The sequence below is a fragment of the Rhopalosiphum maidis genome, chromosome 1 (assembly GCF_003676215.2).
Source record: "Rhopalosiphum maidis isolate BTI-1 chromosome 1, ASM367621v3, whole genome shotgun sequence".
In the NCBI taxonomy this organism is placed as follows: Eukaryota; Metazoa; Arthropoda; class Insecta; order Hemiptera; family Aphididae; genus Rhopalosiphum; species Rhopalosiphum maidis.
This window is the reverse complement of record NC_040877.1, coordinates 56,879,993-56,903,024: the sequence shown is the minus strand read 5'-3', so window position 1 is coordinate 56,903,024 and position 23,032 is coordinate 56,879,993. Positions and strand designations below refer to the sequence as shown.

General features: G+C 28.5%; 2 protein-coding genes and 1 non-coding gene across 3 annotated transcripts in view; 1 reads left to right on the top strand and 2 right to left on the bottom strand.

Moving 5' to 3' along the window:
• The window catches only part of LOC113550581 (CCR4-NOT transcription complex subunit 6-like), a 56,559-nt gene extending 38,461 nt beyond the window's left edge, over positions 1-18,098 (bottom strand). Inside the window, exons 1-5 of the mRNA XM_026952510.1 lie at positions 17,909-18,098; positions 17,515-17,582; positions 17,286-17,440; positions 17,026-17,212; positions 16,784-16,959 (exon numbers count right to left, since the gene is read on the bottom strand). Of these exons, the coding sequence (XP_026808311.1) occupies positions 16,784-16,959; positions 17,026-17,212; positions 17,286-17,440; positions 17,515-17,564 (568 nt within the window). The 5' untranslated portion in view covers positions 17,565-17,582; positions 17,909-18,098. The remainder of the gene's footprint in view (positions 1-16,783; positions 16,960-17,025; positions 17,213-17,285; positions 17,441-17,514; positions 17,583-17,908) is intronic.
• Positions 12,187-12,266, bottom strand: Trnal-uag. Its single transcript has one exon. It is a non-coding gene; the product is annotated as a tRNA-Leu (tRNA).
• A 400-nt stretch (positions 18,099-18,498) lies between the features above and the next one.
• LOC113548870 (50S ribosomal protein L1) lies at positions 18,499-21,706 on the top strand. The gene is made up of 8 exons (XM_026949957.1): positions 18,499-18,553; positions 18,616-18,778; positions 19,333-19,425; positions 19,512-19,797; positions 20,284-20,398; positions 20,462-20,580; positions 20,635-20,744; positions 21,516-21,706. The coding sequence occupies exons 1-8, from the start codon at positions 18,547-18,549 to the stop codon at positions 21,649-21,651; spliced, it is 1,029 nt and encodes a 342-aa protein (XP_026805758.1). The 5' UTR covers positions 18,499-18,546; the 3' UTR covers positions 21,652-21,706.
• Positions 21,707-23,032: the final 1,326 nt, after the last annotated feature.

Genomic DNA, 23,032 nt, shown 5'->3' with positions numbered 1-23,032 from the left:
GGTCCGGCGGTTTCATCACCGAGCGGCGGCGGCGAACAACAGTCGGTCGTCATGCGGTGACATTGGGATCACACGGCCACCGCCGCCGGATTATGTATAGCCACGCCGAGCGGTAGTTTAGGTGTATCCGGGGCACGATAATTATAATTATTATTATTATTACTATTACTACAGAACAACAACTACTACTATTATTACTATTATTCGGTCGTTCGACAAAACAGCGCACCGGCAATGCGCGACGAGCGTGTAAAACACGACGCCCGCTTTGATATGCTTATGTACTATTATTATTAATTTATTATCTATAAATAAAATATATTATATTATATTTAATGCAATACCAGTACGAGGGCTTTATTATCGTACACAATGCCAAACATAGGAAATACGGTTTGCATATTATATATATTCGCCGTAATCCGACGAAAAAACGTCGTACACCGGCCGCGGACGAGAATTAACGGATGTTGAAATGAAAATTCACAATATCATCGCCACTAAATTGTAATAATAATTTTATTGTTATTGTTGTTTTCCAACACAAGCCACAGCCATATTCTCCATCGGCTCCATCGATGATATTATTCTAACATAATACTTATATTTAATTAACAACAATAATTATAAAATACGTGTATTTGGGTGCATTTTGGCTTAAGTATACCTCTGCAGACTGCAATTCACGGACATGTGGGTATGTTAGTGTGTTACCTCGCATATGTCCGAGGTAATGAGCAATCCGACTTCGGCGAATCGAATACAACACTTGGTGTATTTACCGGTTTAACTTAGTTAATAACTTAATGAGCTAATAAGTCTTGAGTACTATTCTGTCTGCGAAAATGACTTGCTATCGTGTTGTCAGTATAAATGTACATTGTACAATAATAATGGTGTATATTATTTAGTTTGATTATGGCGAGTTATTAACAAAAATATTCTTATTTTTTTTTCAGTGTCACCAATCAAAAGTGGTTCAAAGTTCAGACTACTGATACTCTTTATATCAGATTGGATTTAGAATTGATATATTTTCTAACGTGGTTCAAACTACTCTTTAAACTTTCCTTAAATGTATATTTAAGAACATCTATTTTAATTAAAACTTTAGTCAAAATCAGTCGAATAGTTTTTGAGTCAATAATCTATAAATATAAGAATATTATAATTTTTATTGTACATTTGAATATGAATAAAAATTATATTATTTTCTTTTATCAAAAAAAATCCTATAATAACACAATACGAGACAAATTTTTTTTTGCTTTTAATTGTATTTCTATAATTTATGGCAACACTGAACCTTATATATAATATATAAACAGAACATTATTTGATTTATGTGCATGCGTCAAAACGAAATTCATGTGTGAGCAGTACGAGCACTCTATAGAAAACTATATAGTATTTAAAAAAGAAGCTTAGAAACCCACACCCTCAGAAATTCAAGGAACCTATTGATATAACTTTTATTGAAATTGGTCCAGTAGTTTCTGAAATGAATTTTTATTTACTAAAAACTCATTTCACATTTATTTTATACATAAATGGATATTTATGTAGGTATAGATATTATTTACGTAGCGTACAATTTCCAGGACAACGGCTCACATCACGCGGCGTTCAGCATACTGTATACGCACATAATGTAATATATTGTTATCATCACTTATCTTAAAAACATGTACGCATAATATATGTGTCATTACGAATAAAAATATAATAGTTTTATAATAAAAACGACATGCGTGTATATAACTTAGACACGCGCGCATGCGCCGGAGCTGCCTCGTGCAATATTATAATTTATAATATATTATTATATATGTATATATTACAAAGGTATACGTGGCGCGGAGCAGCTCCGTTTTAAACAATAGGTGTAGTACCGCCGGCTGCGTTGTCCTTGAACGACCAGAGGTTGGATTAAAGACAAATCTAGTTGACGTCGTTGTAAAAAAAATATGAAAATAACACAACGAAAAATCACATATAGACTCGCACACATGTGAGGTGGCGGCGGTTGTATGTATCACGGATTCGTAGCACAGACCATGCGGCAGGAGAGGACAACGGCCGAAAAAAGAGCTTTTGTTTGTTTGACACCGTAGTAGGCTGCTACACAGCTGGCCGCCGGCAATATATACGTGATCGACCTTCATGCCAATTTTGTTTTTAATTTTAATTTTTTTTTTACACTCGTTTTGTTGTAATATTATTTTTCTACACGAGCCGCGCGCACGCAACTTCACTACACATTTGGCAAATGATGACTATGACAAAAAAAAAACAAATAAATAAAAATTTAAAATACTCAACAGTAAGCCTCGTATTGTTTTCAAGGATTTTTACCTCAAAATACAATAAATACATATAGATACAATATAATATTACATCAAGTATATAATTCAAGTCAATACAGTAACACGATGTTATCATTAACTTGAGCGATATAAGTATATTTTATAACTATACTGTATACAAGTTTAGATTTAACATATATATATATATATATATTATGTATAACCCCCGATAAGAGAGGTTAAATATTCGATATAGTTTTTTACAAAATAGGAAGTATAGTGTAACAAAAAAGAAAAATAATAAAAATACAAAATTGCTTAAAAAACACGAGTATTTATTATTTGAAATATTACCTACATACTGATACAACATAGATAAAGCGTACGGATGAAACATTTTTCTAAAGAATTTTAACTACGGGGCTGCTTACATTACACATCGCATTTATTATCACCGAAAACCTTCGATCGAACCGTATCAGATATTTCCAGAAAATAGTGCAGAATGAAAAAATTATAACCTGCTAGCAATGTAGATACATATTATAATATGCCGTCATAACGTGTGACGATATTGTAACAAAAACAACAAACACAATGCATAAATATTATATTCAAGAGTCTAGACTAATACCAAATGCGTATACTATTACATAACGTAATACATTTAATTGTGAACACCAAATTAATTCACAATACACAAAGGAAAACCGCCTTGAAATAAAAAAAAATATTTCATTCGTATACGTGTTTTACATACAGGGGTGTGCTGTGGCATTTGGGGAGTGTGTGTAGACGTGTGATGTGCGCGTAAGCCACAATATAGGGTACGGTATGTACGTAGAATATTGTTAAAATTAATTCAACCAGAATGTATAATAATATCAAATGATCAACCCCGCTAGAACTATAACCGGCTCTACGCATACGTTTAATGTACCGGAAAGTAAACCGGTTTCTACCCCGAATATTTATTATATATATGAACCCCCTCAGTAACAAAAGCGCCAGACGTTCGATCGTCTGGGAACACCTTTTGTCTCACCGTATAACACTTTTCTGCGTCTCCCAAAAGTAGATTTACAGGTGTGTAATTTTTTGTCGAAACAAAAACTATACTTCGGTAAACCACCTGTTGTCTGGCCATCGTCATCGTTATCAACATAATCATCATCCATCCACCCCTCTCCTCATAGGTCACATTATAATAATTATTATTAATATACATAAGTTAAATGTATTTCGTATACAATTGTATTGCAATTAACAAGAATCGTTTACCGAGTATTTTTTGTCCTATAGACGAACTAATTATTAATTAATATTGCCTCATAGTAAAGAAATATTATAATATTATAGACCATAATTCTACTTGCACGTGCATTATATTATAAACGAAAAAAAAAACACACACAGGTATCAACATATTGATATATTTACGTTGCCTATACCGATGTGTTATGATGATTAAATTTAAAATTTAAATGTAGTTTATCAGCTGTCACATTGTTAGTAATAGTTTTAACGATTTAAAAACGACGACGTGTGGGTGAAAGCACCACAATCACACACATACACACACGCGTACGCGGTCTGACATATACCGTAACGGCGGATAGCCCACGAAATATACAATGGCGACGGCAATGGAAATTATGCATATATATATTATATATGTATTATATATATATATATATACATATATTCGCATGGATAGTACGATATACATATTGATTATCCAACGTGCAGACTATTCGGTGACGATGACGGGTGAACTACGCAAGGCACAGTAGCCAAAACGGTGGGTAGGTGAATAGAATAGATAAAATATTAGTATATTGTGTATATAAATATATATATATATAATATGTATTATAAATGTATGTGTATACATTATACAATTGCCAATACGGAATAAATATATATATATATATATATTTAAAAAATGTTATAATGTATTTAGTTAAAAATTAAAATTAAATAATTATCATAAAAAATTGAATAACAAAATACAATTAATACATTTTGATTTAACGGTTAAATATTCTAAATATTCCAATAAATTTTTTTGTCGGTGTTTTGTGGAAAAACCTTCAATTTCTTTTGAATTAAAAAAAAAATACTATGTGGAGAGGGGAAATTGTAAATATAAAATACTTAATATATAAATATTTATTTTTAGTATTAGAGAATGATATACATTTATATTAACTATAATGAGTAATGACTAAATGCTGTTTTATTACTTATAGCACTTATTATAATCTTTAAATATATTTTATTTTGATTTAATTGATTTGTGATATTGTAAATTACCATTACATTTTATATTTCATGAGTATTATTAAGTAGTAATAATCATAATACCCTAGCTCCAACACAAACTGCATAAGCTTATAGGAGATAGGTTAATCAAATTTGTAACTAATTATAATATACATTTTGATTTTATAAAAAAAAAATACATATATTATATTGACGTAAAAACGATATTTTCATTTTGTGTCTAATGTACAATACCCTGAGTTTCTCGCAAAACATTTTCATGAAAATCAATTCGTCAATGCGATTCAAATACTTAACGGCACACCTACGCATGACTGTACCTAGTACTTACTCGACAACATTAATCAATTATTATCAGTAGTGAATACTTTAAATTTACGTCGAATTTCCTAACCACGGTTTTAAACGCTTAATGCATAATTGCACTCACTGTTAATAACTGATTGGAATAATAACATTCGTCAACAAACAATGATTGGAAGCTAACACTTAAATAGTAAAAATAAAATCAACAATAACATCTATACATAACCTACATAGTTATTTTTTAACATAAAATTAATTATTTTTTATACTTCTATATTTAACCCGAAGATGCATGACATGTACAGGTCAATCGATTACATGCGTTACCATTAAGTATAATGATTATTGATTACTCATTACAATATTTTTAATTGTTCATCAACGGTCAACAAGAAACATCTATAAGGATATTATAAAAACAAAATAATTTAAAATCCACTTTTTTTTTTAAACATATATTCGATTTTTTTATATTTTCATCCTTTTATAATATGGTAAACAACTATAGATTTCAATATAATTGATGACAATATAATATCAAATAGGTATGATAATATTATGCAGCAATAATCAATACTACAATTAAAATATATAAATTAATAATCACGAGAAAAACTTATAAAAAAAAAAATAATAAATAATAATAACAACGGTTAAAATCTTTTGCAAAAATGAATATAGGTACTTGAACGTAGCTTAAATTAATATATATATATACATAATTGGTTAAAATAAGATAATTATACACCTTAAACCCGCCGGATAAGACACAAAGCAATTAAATTATAATAAACCCAAAGTGAAAATTTACATCGAAAAATACTAAGCACGACTTCATTTTAAATGAATAACTTACCATTTATAGGTATAAATAAAAGAAAAAATATCAGACTCGTGTAAACAAGCCGACAGCCATATATGACGCCATGGCAAATATAACATATCAAACACACATATGAGACCGTGAAAATAAGACCAGGTTAACACAGAAAACATCTATTCAGTAATTGAATAAATGTTCTCTTATTTAATATGTTATTCAATAACGTTGCTGTATGTTAAAAAATAATAATTTACACATAATACATAATATAAATAAATGATTAGGTATGACGTGTGTGGTTTATTTATCTATAATCTTCAGAAATATAACATCAAAGAAGACGTTAGACATAAACTGTATTGATAATACACAAAATTATGAGAGTTAGGTCAAATTTTCAGAGTTTCAACACTTTGAAATGCGTTTATAAAGTGTTACCTACATACATAAATGTAACACTAAATATTAATTTTACCATAAAGTCATATAATATTATCGGAATATTCAATGTGTTTCAAACACATAATAAATCACTTATATATACATCCGATTTGTGTACAGGTTGATATTGCCCATAGCAATATTTAAAAAAAAAACAATATTTAAAAATTGCCGATTAAACACTAGAACAATAAATAAAGTTATATTCCAAATAAATCGAACCATAACCTAGGAACGATTTGACGGCGGGAAATCATAACGTTAACACTAAATTGAATAAATAAAAATCCTACGATAATAATCATTATTATTTTGTCATTGTAATAATATATTAATTATTATAATTTTGAGACCACTAAAACACACGAAAACGTCTAGCGCTTCCGTACGATGTATAAAAAAAAAACTTAATAAAAAAGCAAAACAAAGTAAAACGACCGTCGACCTAAAAATATTTGAAAATTAAATCGCGTGAAAGAGCACAGATAAAAAATACGAAAAAAAAAAATAGTACATTATCATGATTATACATATAACATCCATAAAGACAATCGAAAAAAGGGTGAAACGCTAATGGTTTTCCAAATAAAAGTGAGTTTTGTGGAGGAGCTTCACAACAAAGTCACGACGCAAAGTCGTAAAAGAAAAACATCTCCAGAGAATGCGAAGGAGCCATGGCAGGGCGTTATCAACGGTGATGGCCGATGGGCATGGTGAAGAACTTGATTTCAATGTCCCGGTGACCGTTGTGCGAAGTGACGATCTCGGAGGAGACTTCTAAACTGTGAGTTCTCGACCTGGCGGCGGGGGCGGCGGTTTCACTCTTCACGTACTCGGCAGTGGCGGCGGAGATCTTGAAGTACTGAGACGACGACTGGAGCGTCGGCGAAGTCGGTTCGCCGCTCCAGCTTCTCCGGGCCGGCTCCGGTCGGGTGAGCGACGGCGAGAAACACCGGCGTCCCACGTCCCACACGTTACCCACGGGATCGCAACACGCGCACTGGCATGTGGACACGTCCTCCAGGCTCACGGCTTTGATGTCGGCCGACAGTCGGATCGTGTCGAACGGCGCGGCGTCGCGCATGCCAAGTTCCGAAACAGGCGGCGGTGGCGGAGACGACGACGTGGACGACGACACCGACGACGGCGTCGACGGCGGTCGGTCTGCTGCAGCTCGTTCGGGCGGCGCGGAGGCGGCAGTGGCCGCAACGAGCGGCTGAACGGCGGGCACGGGTTTCCGTTCTTTCTTTCTGCGTTTCCGGGGCTTTATAATGCGGGGCAGGCTGTTCTCGGATGCCGCGCCGGAACTCTCGTCGCTACCGCCGTCGTTCTTCTTGCCGCCGTTGCAGTTGGACTGTTCCGCCGGCGCTTTTTTCGCGTACTTCTTGCCGGGACCGCCGCTGCCACTTCCTGTCCTGTTGTACTTGGCGGCCTGTATCAGCGGCGCGCCGTGCTTGTGCGCGGCAAAATTCGCCTTCTCGGCCAGCGGACCACCGCCGCCGCCGCCGCCGCCGCCGCTAACGCCGACTGTACCGACGACGCCGTTTTGATGTTGATGGTGGTGGTGCCAATAAGCCGCCCGACCGTACCAGTCTTGCAATTGCTGGTAGTGCTGGTAAGGGGTTGGCACGCCATGGTGGTACGCAGCGGACACACCGGCCACGGCGTCGTACCGGCAACGCGGCGGTTCGAGCTGGGCATTGTGCAAGCCGCCGCCACAGTAGTACGACGACGACGACGGTTTGATCAGGCAGTTGCCCGCATAACGATCGACGGGTAGCGATTGGGCAACGGTAGGGCCCCGGTTCATATCGCGCACTCGACGCCACCCCCGCCGCCGCGCATGTGTGTGTACTGCACCACGCGCGAGCGACTTATAACACTTATAACAATAATATTATTATATTAAAATGACAGGTCGTTGGAGGCGCGATTGTTTTTATTATTTTTCGCAGTGACACACGCAGCGCGACCGAACGACACACCGCGACGACTTCGTATCGACAACACGGACGACAGCAAAATAAAAACAATAACAACAACAACAACAACAACACCAACGACGAAAACAAAACCGACGCGGCCGGCGCGCATCTAGACGAGGACTACGACTGACGCTCGCGACTACGACGGCACGGCACAGTCTGCTGATGCGGCTGCTCAGAACCGCCAGACGAAACACCTGTTTGCCCCACCTCCGCTACGGCACACAGACGATACCGGCGGCGCCCGCGATACGCACAGCGCGAGAAATCAGTAGGTTTTTATTTATTTATCGAGAAAGTTAGATGAACATAATATACCTAATAATAATAATATATATTCACATTCGTGAACACCATAACAAACCGTACACAAGATGAGGGTACGCAGGACACAGAAGAGTCTTCTTTGGGGGCGTTATATGAAACTAATGTACAATTAAGTATACTATAAAGGACCTACTACGATTTATTGTGTTTATTTGAGTATACTTTAAATATTTTATCATTATTAAACAAATTGTGGATGTTTAATTAAATATTATAAAGACTTATAAAATAATTTTAATTGTTACTCAAGTGTGCAACGAACACAAAACAAATTTACCAACTATATTAACTATTATACAGTTATATTCTTATGTTTTCGAATTTTCAATATATAATAAATATTAATAACTATTAAGTTAATGAGTTAAGTTAATACGTATGGATATGAATGTTTATGCTAATATATTTATTTAAGTTAAGTACGTAAGTAAGTAGTTTAGGTCAACATTTTAAAAATTTTCAAATATTTTTTATATAGTTGATAGTCTCCTTTCACAATCACATACAATAATTAAGTTCAGGTATATTTTATACTTTTTTTTTTACTAAATTATAAAGATACTCCTGTAACATTTATGTGAAGACTTTAATTGAAAACAACTCGCGTAGTCCCGACGCCAAAGAGAAAACGACAACCGTTCGCCAATGGCAAAGAGCATAATATTATAATATTATAGTAGCTATTCGTTTATCGCATTAATAGACAAGTATACGCTTTTACAACGATCTTTACGCAAATACCGCATTTATAGTGACCACGTTTGAAAAGAGATGACATTTTGGCGAAAAATATTTCAATTTTCTCTAGCCATACGCAACGCTTTTGTCTTCGCACAAAATGTACATGATATTACTTAATTACAATATCCGACACAGACCATTTTAATTAGGTCTTAGAGCGACTTCACATTACACTGTAAAAACATGAACAGTAAAAAAATTATTTTGAAATTTATAATAATTTTTTTGTGATAACTAATTTTAATGTTTGATTTAATGGACTAAATGGTAAGTGGTAATTGGTTTAACAAATATTCCTCGCGTATAATAGAATCTACTCCCTGGTATATTGAATATACTATGGTCACATTGGTAACATTGAAGTAGCCATTTACTATAACTGCAAAATTCAGACAAACATCACAGTACCAAATTATTTTACATTAATCACAGTTCACCTTTTATCACAGCCAAAGTGTGAAGTTATCAATTCGGATTTTTATACAGTATAATAATCAGTAAAAATAGGTACGAACCTAAGGTATTATAACCTATAATATTCCCTACAAGAAATATATGTATGGAATGATATAACTATAGGCAACAGATATACATTGATCAACAACTGACGCTAAATACTTATTACTCTGAAAAAACGATCGACGCATTTATCAGACCAGAGTTATAGTTGATAAGAGCTTTTACCATAATACGTATAATAAGACTCGTTTTATGATATATGATCGATCATTGATCATACTTACAGATTACTATAATACGTACTTGTAGAAGTGGAATGACTGCGGGAAAAAAACCGATGATAACAACTATTTTCCTGACAACCAAAGAAAATATTGCATGGTTTATAGCTCGCTACTATAATACAACGCTTACTAGTCTCTATAACCGTACAACGGTCACTTCCTTTAAAATTCACGAGACTTCAGAAATAGACGCATTCGGAAAATTGCCATCGAAACCCGTACCCTTTTTATTTCCAAATGTATTATATTAATAAATGCGCCACATATAAAATACATCGTGTACCTTATAGTTCCGACTAAAACATTCATCGTTATATTCGATTGGACTTATATTTAAGTAATAAATAATAAATAATAACATTCGTATATAGATTGCAATTTAACCATGTGATCATCGCTTATAACGACGTCCGTTTATAAAAGTGAAATTAGAAACGCATTTGTGATATTGCATACTGCACGGACATGTATCATCATATCGATATGTAAACACGATTCGAGTATTCTTGTATTTGCTATCCACTTCGTCGTAAATACAACAAAAATAATAAATATACATTTTTTATGTGATTTTACACCGCATTCGTTTTTTACACATGATATTATTTTCTATCAATGATAATTAATATGTAATGTTAGGTATACTATATAGTGTATAGTTTATACACATTACACACCCATGTATTATTGTTTACGACGCGCTTTACATCAACTAACGCACAATAAATTAAACTATTTATTTATTGGAGGATCGCATCGATCATAATAATATTAAATAACATACATATACTTAACAGTGTTAACGAACATTAACGCTATAACTATACTTGTAAAAATGGTTTTTAAGTAAATTTGTATTTTGTTGTGTACTCATGCTTTATTACGCATATCACACTTTTGAACAAGAAAATTAAAAAACGGAAATAATTGGAAAACAGTTTTGTTAAAAGAAATAATAAAAATTAACCTAAATATATTGAAAGATACGAATAATACAATAATCGTGATAAGTCAAACGTATATAAATTATATACATAACCTACATTAATTACATAGTAATACAATTTTAAGATCTAGCTTTATTCATTTACGTCATTATTTGTAAAATATTGAGGACATTTATTATCAATACCAAAATATTACCCAACTGTATTTGTTAATCTAAAGTAAAATACTTTTATATATAGACAGTGTATTTTTTAAATCAAGTTAAACATTTTAAACAACTTCTTGTTTTAAGATAGAATAATCTATTTCATACATATTTAAAAAATAATACATCGTTTAACTACTGTTTGAAATTGATATACTTTTAGAACACTACGTTATTTACGTATGTTAATGATATGCCGATTAATTGATAATTTGAAAGCAATTGGACGTTTTTATTATTATTATTATTATTATTAGTAGTAGTAGTAGTAGTAGTAGTAGTAGTAGTAGTAGTAGCAATATCCATTGTATATTATAAGCAAATAACTTAAAAAATAAACTGTGAATAAATTTAAGCGTAGAAAAATAACAGCAATATCATTTGAAAATATAAATAATTCTATTCTTAAATATAATATCCAGAGAAACGTTTAAAGATCAGAATCTGATCTATTATCTGATAATAATAATAATAATTATTATTATTTTTATTGGATATTATTCGGATTATTTTCTTATTTATTGCCACCGGTATTTTCATCATATATCCGCATATATATTTAAGTAGTTTACTGAATCGCCTATTTGCTGATAAGTCACGGATTGATTTGGGTGCCGGTTCATTAACCACATACAAAACGAATTCTATAATAGGGAGTTTAAAAGATGTAAAAAGCGGAGGACGATTGAAATGTTCTAGTAAGGTACATTTAAGGTAATCAAAAAATCAAATAATTTTGCGTTATTTTTAGAAACATTGTCGGCATGCATAGACGTGTGAGCTGAATAAAGTGGTCAAACCTGTGGATCTAATATAACTAACAAATATAATCAAATTTATAGGTAATAATATCTAGGGCCACGCATAAGTTTTTTTTTAGTATTTTAATTATGAATCGAATATGTCAAATAATACATGTTATAATTAGAGAAAACAGGTCAATTCACTAATAAGTAATACAAAATAGGCAATAAAATTAAACGAATTATTTTGACCTTAAAACACAAAATCTATGAGATGTAATTTTGATGAAAATATATACATAAAATGTATGGAAAAAAACTGCAAAATCTTGTGGCAGCGGTGGGATTCGAACCCACGCCCTTTCGGACTGGTGCCTAAAACCAGCGCCTTAGACCACTCGGCCACGCTACCTACATGACAGCCGCTACGAAACTCTGGTATTTAACATGACTGTTTTTGATATTTCTTATTCTAAAATAAATAATATTATAAAAGAAAAAGAGACTAAAATATAATTCCATGAAAATTTAAAAGATCTCACCAACAAATTAAATCAAATTTGTATAAATTAACAAAAAGATATAAATTATTTTGTTATATAATGCGATTATTCTCTATACACTTTCAGAAAGGATAAATAAGTGGCATAAGTTTCTTTTAACTCTTTGGGTGGATTGGAATCATTCTTTTAAATGTGAAATTATAGTCACATTCATAATTATAAACTAGTTCTACAAAAATAAAATGACATTTTATTTAGGGGGTATGAAGAAAATTATGACACATTACAAAAAATATAAACAGAAGAACAACTTACTATAAAAAAATAATTAAAATTCCACAATAAATCAATAAAATTTTATTTTTCCTAGTGTAGGAAAATAAACATTTTAGAAAATGTTACTAACTACTATTACAACTACTAAACAATCAAAAATAATTTGACACAATAATTACTATTTTAAATATATACTAAATTATAAACAACCCAAATTTAAAATATTATTGCCTACTATACCATAAAAAATAGGTGGTTAACTTTAATAGACTTGCTATCAACCTCTGAAATTTTCTAAGTTGTCACAATCGACCAGAAAAAAAAAAAGTTGTTAATAAACAAAAAATATAGTTATTTATTGCTTTTTTCTAAGTATAATTTATATATTTGTGGAATATACAAAAATATACAAATTTACAAAAAAAATAAATATATTTTAATAAGTTTCTGAAAAATATTCAAAAATTCAAGAAAATGCGAAAGGGTGCCGCAATCAACTCAAATTCATCTTGCAATCGACTGGTTGGCCACCCCTGCCATAAAGGATATAGATATAGATTAAACCAAAAGTTAAACATGAAAATTAATCAAAATTAATATTATATAATTATTATGTATATTTTATCGTAACTTTCATATTTGAATATTTTATTGAAATAAACAAAAGTGATTCGTTTAAAATTTAAACCCAATTCTTTGTTTTTATATAATATGTCATACAGCATAAGATGAAAATTTTTTCAAAGCAATAGAATATATCCCTTAGTAGGTAATATAATTTTTTAATTAAGATACTCCCTTTACAAAACTTCTGAATATAATAAAAACATTATTATAATATTATAATTAATGATGTTTGAGTTAAATTTTAGATTTAAAATAGAATAATATTTAATTTAAAATGTGTTTTTATTTGTGGGATTACTTGAAATATTTTTAACTATTTAGTTATCAAAAGATAGTTTTTTTTAATTTTTACAACTTCAAACTGAATTATTATTATAATATATTAATAAAAAAGATCTAAGAGTACATGAAACAAATTTTAAATTGTTGATGGGTGTTACATTCCTTGATTACAAATAAAGTATTAGTCATTAATATAACTACAGACTATTCCACATATTTTATTAAATATTATTTATAATGGGTATTGGACGTAGACTAAAATGTAATTTATTATACAAAATTATAACAAAATAATCTAATAAAGATAAGTTTTAAACCTATATCAAACAATGTTACTTTATATTTATTGTTTATAATACAATGTATAATACAAATATACAATAATTTAGTCCTTTAAAGATAAAAATGTATATTCTTTAGAACTTTTACTGTAGAATAAACTATATTATAATAATTACTATAATTATTAACTATTATAAATATATTATCAAGTATTCTATTAAGTGCTGCTATCTATTGGCGATTTTTTAAATTTTATGATTGAAAAAAACAATAGGCAATCTAAATTAGCACATAGATATCTTTAATTTTACAAGGTTAGAATTTTTTATAATTAAAACACCTTTAAACATGGCCAACTAAAAAATATTCTTACAAATAATTAAAAAACAATAATTCATCAATATATTTTTAAAAAAATCATTAAAACAAAATTTAGTTTAGTGCTATTTTAATATTTTTAGACTTTTAGTACATAATTAAAAGAATGTAATTTAAAAACTGAATTAACTGGAGTTAAATAAATTGAAATATTTAATCTGGTAGCAATATGAATCAAAATTAAAACAATATATATAGTTTAAAATTCTGAATTTTTTGTAACTTAACATTCTAAATAATTAAGTGTTTGTAATAATATTTCATGAAAAAATCAACAATTCAATCTATTACTAGTTTAAAATAACTATTAATGGCAATAACAGCTACAGAGAACTTAATATACATAAGACAACCAGTAGTTGAAAATAGCCATAAGGGAATTTAAATTCATACTTTTATGTAACAAATTTTAACATTGTTTTAATTAAATTCCTTTTAATTAATTATTATTTACCATGTTAGTGTATTGAAAATTTTTTAATATTATAATTATACAATAGTTAAAATTCTTTAAGATGGTTATACCTACTATTAAGAAATAAGTTACACAATCAACTGAATGCTAAAGACAAATAAATTAATATATTAATAAACACTAATTTAATGAAGTAAAATTTAAAAATAAATAAAAAGTTATGTATTTATCAACAGAAATTTTTTTCTAGTGTATAAAAGTTAATCATAGTTAAATGGATTAGTAACTATAAAAAGAGAACAATCTTTACTTAACAATAAAGTACAAGATTGCATCAAATTCAGAAATTTATAAAGTATTTGGAAAATTAGACGTAATTATGGTAATTTAATGAAAAGATGAAAAAATCAAGAGATAGTTTGGCCACATTTTGAATCGGATAGAAAAATAAGCCCTATGTTTAAGACCCCAAAGAAAAGGCATTTTGAAAGGCCTAAACAACAATAGTTTTGATAAGATTATGAAAAGTTTAAGAATATTACAAGTGGAAAACAATAAGTAAATGGGAGGAAATGAATATGTGGAATTAAATTTATCATACTATAATTATATATTTGTACAAACGTCAGATTAATAATAATTATATATATACATATAATATATTTTAAAACTGTTTCTTTAATAAAAAAAGAATGCATAAGATCATTTGCATACATTGGAGTCAGTATTTATTAATATCAAAAAAAATAGTAGATATAAAACCAAAATGTCATAATATTTTAACAAGAATAGTAACATCATTTTAGGCACAAAAGAACAAAGGGGGTACATATTTTTGTTTAAATTTTAAAAAGCTTTCAGTACCAATTATTGGTATTAACTGGACCAATAGCATCACCTTGTACAAAAAATTTCAGTATTCATAATTTATACGATTTTTTAATTAATAATGGCTATTATAGATTTAAAGACAAAAAGCTTATAACTGAAATGATTTCAAGTCACACAGTTAAATAGGTTAAGCTCTGATCACTAAAGTTACTCCTTTTATTACTTTAACCATAAAAATATTACTCATGATTTTATATTTTTTGGAAAATATATGAAACATTTTGAACCATGACAATATAAATTGAAAAATTTGTAAAATGTATTATACATTCATACATGTGCATTTTGTCCAAATTATAATGTTATTGTGTAAATATTAAATTTAACAATTCGTTAAGAGAATGTCAGCCCACAATTTGTTTACTCTCTCTGATGCATTCCCAACATAACAAATTTGTGTTCAGCAAAACAAATCTTGTGTTGTTAGCTTTAATATTAAAGTAACCTATAATCAAACTTAAAGTTAAAAATATTATCCATGTCATGGTTCATAATAATGCATATATTTTCCAAAAACTATAAATAATATTAATAACTCCTATATTTAACGGCTTAAAATAACATGAAAATTAATGTAACCCAATCTATGGTCATTTAAATATACCACTCTTAAATATCTTTTAAGTAAAATGCCATGTTTTATCTCCTAATTCAATTCTTAATGATTGTGAGTAGTATAATTTTTAGGGATTGGCCAACTTCACTTTTTCCTGACACAAAATTAATAACTAATATAATTAAAAAATATATATTTAAAAAACACTATTCATTTATATTATTTAAATATTAAGATAATGATAAAATATTTTAATCAACTAACAAATTATAAATTAAAAAATAAACACAGAAACATTCAAAATAAATCTTTTTGAGATGTATAAATTCAATACCAGCAATATTAGTTCCTCGTTATTTTTATAACAAGTTTCAAAGACAGATTTCTAATACTATAAATATCTAAAAAAATCCATGTGGAAAGAAATACTAAATAACTAGTCTTTACTCAATCAATTCAATAAAATAGATAAGGTAGATGTAGAAAATTACCTACATTGTAAAAACTAAAAACCATGGGAAGATTAAACATTTAATATTTGTAAATCAGTTAAAATATTGCAACCAATTAGTATAACCTGAAATATTTTGCCACTGAACTAAAATAAAGAAAATCAATTTTTACCTACTTTTAAAATATTACAATATTTTTTTTTATAATATTAGAAATTAAAACTACCAGATCACAATTAATACTACTAATAAAATATATTATCTTACCTTGTAAGCTATCTAAGAGATACATAAGCAATCTATGTGTGCCATTTGGTTCACTATACAACTTCATTACTTCTTGACACAAAGGATTACCAGCTAGACCTAATACTTGCAGTTGGAATAAACGCCCTAACTCATGAGGCAGTGATCTTAACATATTGTAACCCAAGTGTAATTCCCTGAAATGCAATATAACATATAATATGCATAAGATTACAAGAATTAAATTTTCATAAGTATTTTACCTGAGATACACTAATTCACCAAGTTCAGCAGGTAAACTACGTAATTTATTTCCAGACAAATCCAGATACTGTAAATTAACAAGCATTGATATATCTGGTGGCAAACGTGTTAATTGATTGTCATTTAGGTAAAGTCCTGTTAATGTGGTCAAATTCCATAAAGAAGGACTTATGTTTTTTACACAACCTAATATTTTCATACAACATAAAAATATTAAAATTAATTATTTATTTAAAAATATACAAACAATATAAAATACCAATAATTTCCAATTCTTCCCAATGAGTTTCTTTTCCCTGTTTCACCTCTTCGGCAGTTAACATATGATATTGCCGTAAAGGCCTACCATTGCTATTATACTGTTCAGCTTTTTCCCGAGCTAAACGTTTTTTATCATTTAGCGACATATGAGTTCTAGACAATTAAAAATAAAATAAACAAACCATAAACACAAATAATAAATATCAAATATGAGTGAATTTATTTACTTTTTCTTTCTATCTTTAAATGGAGAACATTCTTCGGTTGAATCGTTCATTGAATCAACTACAAAAATCTGTTGGTTGTAAAAAAATATTTATAATCAATAAGGTACAGATGAATTCTTCTTTTGAAATTTAAACAATGTTTTATCACAATATGGTAATAATTAAGTATATAAATATAAATATTATGTAGGTTTTAGGTGACTGATCTTTTGTTAAATAGAAAACATATAATTTAAGCATTTTCATAATAATAAATACTTTTATTCCTAAAAAATTATTCATTTTTATTCCAATGGAATATACCAAAACCTAAAAAAAATGTTTACATTCCATCTTCGCTAGAGCCACTTGTTAGTAAGTCTTTGTTGTATAAAAATCAATTAAATAGTTTTACCTGCTACTTTTAATAATCAAATGCAACTGTTATTGCAAATGTCCGACAGGTGTCCTAACGATTAATGCGACGAGCAGAAAGGGAAGCGGCTATGGTAATGACTAATCTACAAAAAAATCATTCACAACACAGAGTTTAAAAAATACACAAAGCTAAAATTCATCAGACACTAGACAGCAGCAGCAATATAGCTAAGTAAACGAAAAACAAAACATGATAGAAGACGATATCAGTGTGACCAGTAACAATAATCGCTTAGATTCGATTGTTCGGTGATGATAGTAATAATATGTTACCCGTATTTCTATTGGTGAGGTTATGTTCTTAATAACATTAATATTTTTTGATAAAAATAAAACATTTAATTCACCGTCCTGAACACTTGGAACTTACGTCTTTTTTAGTTTTCATCGTCTTCAAAGATCAGACTTTTCATAGTTTTTACAATCAATTTTTTATTAATGTATCTTACTTTTTAGTTAATAATTTCTTAATTGCAGATTAGAATTTTTTAATAAAGACTTCAATAAAATAAAATGAAAAAATTCGGTTTATTATAATCTGTATTTTTAAATCATTAATTTGTTACATACTACTGTCAATTTTTTAAACAAAGTTTTTGGAAAATAAAAACTAAAATGTTTAGTAAGTGTTGCACAAGAAAAAATATTTTTTTATTTATCCTTTTAATGTATTTTTTTTTTTAGATTTTAGTAACTTGTTTCGCTCACTACCAACAGTTTCTTCTATATTGCCAGTTCGATATCGTGCACGTAAATGTACCAGGGAGCGAAAAGCAAAAATTAATAAAAAAAATAGAGCTGCTAATTTAGCCAAAGCAAGAAAATATATACCTATATTAAAGAAAAAGTATGTTGTAAACTTTGTTTAAATAAGTATTCAAATCTTAAAAACCTTCATTCATACAATATCACATTATTTACCATAAAATTTAAACTAAAATACTGTTAAATCAGTTTAGTTTCTAATGTTTTATCTTAAACGTGCATACTTTCCAAAATAAATTTAATATTGTGAAAAAGTAAATATAGTTATTAATGCAATATTTTATCCAACTTTATTATTAATTATTTTTTTAGTCGGTTTTTTGTATTATTTATTATTTTTTGTTTCTAACACATCTTTGTATTGTTGATTTTTAAATAATGTAATACAATTGACGTACATTTCTTTAATATAAATAATAGATTTGTTTTTATAATGTTAAGTATCCTAAACAACTATTTGAATTAATGAAGGTTTCTATTTATATGAATGTATTATCTTAAATGTTGAAAACTGATATTTTATGACTATTGACTAACATCATTAACTAATCTATAACTGAATATATAATATTTAATATCAAAATACTTTTTTTTTATGTAACTAAAGTATTCTTATATAGATATAATTGTTTATAGGCAATTAGACAAATCAAGTCGTACAATTGAAACATTTCCTTGGCGTTCATCCAATGACGACGTCTATCTGGGATTATTTAACCAAATGCGCAGGTCAGTTATGATCTATTTTATATTATTTATATTTTCTATAATCTCTATTCTATCATTTCTAACCGCAATTTTATTTAATGGTACAGATTTAACTTGTTGGAAGCTATATTAGCTCATCGTGAACTTCACCATCCAACAATGATCAATGTACCTAATGCACCTCTGAATGTTCGTCTTGAAATAGACTTAACTACTGATAAAAAAAATAAATTTGTCGATAAATATCATAAAATAATTGAATTACCTCATCCATATGACCATGGAGAAGATAGAACAATATTAGCATTTTGTCAAACTACTGAAATGATGGAAGAAGCTAGAAATGCTGGTGCAATGTTAGTTGGTGGGAAAGATGTCATTAAAAGTATAGAGGTATATATTGTATTATTTATAACATTTTATACAAGTTATTGGTATAATTAATTGCCTTAATCACAATATTTTATTAATCAGTTTCAAATATAATGCTTTATAACACTAACAGTGGTTTTCAACCGGTGTACCGAGAGCGCTCTTGAAGTGTGCCGCAAAAAATCTATTAATAGTTTTATTAGTATGTATTTATATGTATATATATATATAATATGCTTCTCATATTATATGGACATTGGTGTGCTGCGAAAATTTTGTTGGAGCTGAATTGTGCCACATGGTTAAAAAGGTTGAAAACTACTGCTTTATAATAAGAAATAATTTATTATTAGTATATATTGTTGAACTATTAGCTACCTCATTTAAAAATTTATTTACATTTCTTAATTGTTGATTAGTAATATAACACTTAAATATTAACTAAAAATGAATACAAATATAAATGTACAACTGGTTATTTTACATAATATTGTAATCTGATTTTAGAGAGGTCTTATAATGTTACCGGATTTTCAATATGTACTTGCTCATCCTGATATTTTAACAGAATTACCTGCCATCCGTGGATTATTGAGGAAACGTTATCCAAGTCTTCAACATGGTTTGTTATTCCATTATAGTAAAGACATTTAAACAAAGTTTAAGAAAATAATTTTATTTACAGGTACATTGACATTAGATTTAGTAGCCATGGTAAAGCATTACATAAAAGGTATTAAATATAATATGCAAGTGGATCCATATGATGAATCTTTAGGAATTGTAGAAATGAAAATTGGACAGGTAAATACAATTTTTTTTTTTAATAATATTAAATATTATGACTCTTTGTTTTAGCTTACAGATGATCCAAAACACCTAATTGAAAATTTTGAAACCGTATTTAAGGATATTATGACCAAAGCTCCTAAAAGAGCCAATCAATCTCAATCTCAATTTATTATACGGTAATCTTGAAATAAAAGCTCAACTTATATTTTATTTACTATCCATCAACTCCTTTTTTTTAAATTTATTAATATATATATATATCCATATTTATTAGGTGCATAATTATAAAATATAAAGATTGTAGTCATATTAATTATGATATGGATGTAGTTTTTTAACATAAAGCCAAATGTCTAATTACTGATAACATCAATTCATATTCTTTTACTATACAATAATACAACAATCTATATAAAAAAAAAAAAAATGATTTCATCATACTTAGTCATAATATTTACTTTTAGCTTTAAAAAAGGTTGCATTGTCTCTTTATTTGATTTAATTATTTACTAATTATTTTGTCATTTAGAATAATAAATAAGTATAAGTTTTTAAATTTCTAAATAAAAGTTTTGAATACCTATATTTCTGTTAAATCTATATATTTGATAATTTCCAATATATAAATATAATTATTTTTTGTCTGTAATTACTGTATATACGTTTATTTAAGTATTAAATATATTTAGAAACTGAGGATTAAGAAAGTAAGGTTTTTTAACTTGTTCATTATTAGTTATTGAATTTTGTACTATTATATATTTGTATTTATTTTCATTGGAACATATATCTAAAATTGGTTTATTGATAGGGTCATTTAAATATAGTAAACCCTTACCCTTCTACAAAATTATTCTGAATACTTTTTACACTTCAATTTTGATTATCAAAATTAATCTTTATTATATATATTGCTACATTTATGCATTTTTTTAAATGTATTTCAGATGTTTAGCCCAAACACCAGCATCAAGAGAGAAATTCAATATCAATTTATCTCAATTTATTAATACTGAAGAAGACTCAGAATCCGATTCGGATTCAGATGATGAAGATGAGATTAAAAATAAACAACGTCTTTAGTATAAATTAATATTTAGTGATTTGTTATAAATTATTAAATTATATTAGTAAGTTATTAGTTCTTTTTTTTTTTTTTAATATAGTCGTACAATAATATACTATATTTTATAATAAGTACTCCTTGATCATTAAACGTGATTAAAAATTGGTACGAACATATTTATAACCGTATCATAACTATTATCATATATGTTATATATTTATATTACTACAAAAGTGACTTCTTTTGCTGTTTTTTTTTTCAATTCAATATAACTTACACTGTTTCTTAATTTTGGCAAATTTAATCAAAATTTTAACTTAAAACATTTATAAAAAAAATTATACCTTTGTATTTTTTAATTTTTTGTAGAATTGAATTAACTTTCCAATTTTTTTAATCGATCCTAATCATTATTATCAATACAAAATAAATTTCAAATGCCTAACTTTAAATAACTAATTAGTCATAATATTTTGAAAAATCTATTGAAAATAATATTAAGTTAAAGTGGAATTTTTCAAGTTTCTACAATTAACACTGTCAAATGAATGTTTATACTTTATTTAGAACAAAAAAAAAATGGAAATCTTTATTTCTCGTTAATTTCCTTTGTCTTCAAAATTTGATGTTCAATTGCTCATAAAAAATAACAGGATTTACTTTCTATTTTTCTAATTTTAGTGTTAATGGACTTTCTGATACTACTATTATCTGTCCGACTGTACCTATATAATTTTGTACTTGAGCCATAACATTAAATACATCAGCCAATGATAATCCAGATGTTTCCAATAAAGTAAAATATTTTGGTAAATTTTCACAATTTACTTTGATAAATCTCAAGTTCAATTCATCATTACTAATATTAGTATTTTTCATCATTTTTTGTGAATTTTCAATTGTAACAGCATCATCTTTGTCAAATTCTATCACTACAAATTCAACCAATCAATAATTTTCACAATAGTAGGTATTTAGCTGCCAACAACCAAGTACCCTCGCTAGTAAGAATTGGTTAAGAAGTATTACCAATACCTGGTATCATTTTTGATTAAAAAAACTAATATGTTTCGCTGCCTTGATCATCTAAGGGGCCGCATCATTGAGAAATAAGAGTAAATTATCTTGTTTAATAAACTAGGCACATCGATCTTTCAAATAATTTAGCTATATTACGAGTACTATTATAGTATTATTTACTTTTTCTTAAACCGGCATTCAATAAAAAGTGTTCCTGGGCATTCAATTTCTAAATTACCAATAATGACATTGGTAGAGCAAAGATTTTCATGCATTCGTATATTTTTCTGGTTAACTTTATCGTATGCAGATTGCAGAGTAAGTACACAATACATTTCATAACAGTTGTAACCAAAAGATTAAAGTTTTTAGTGCATA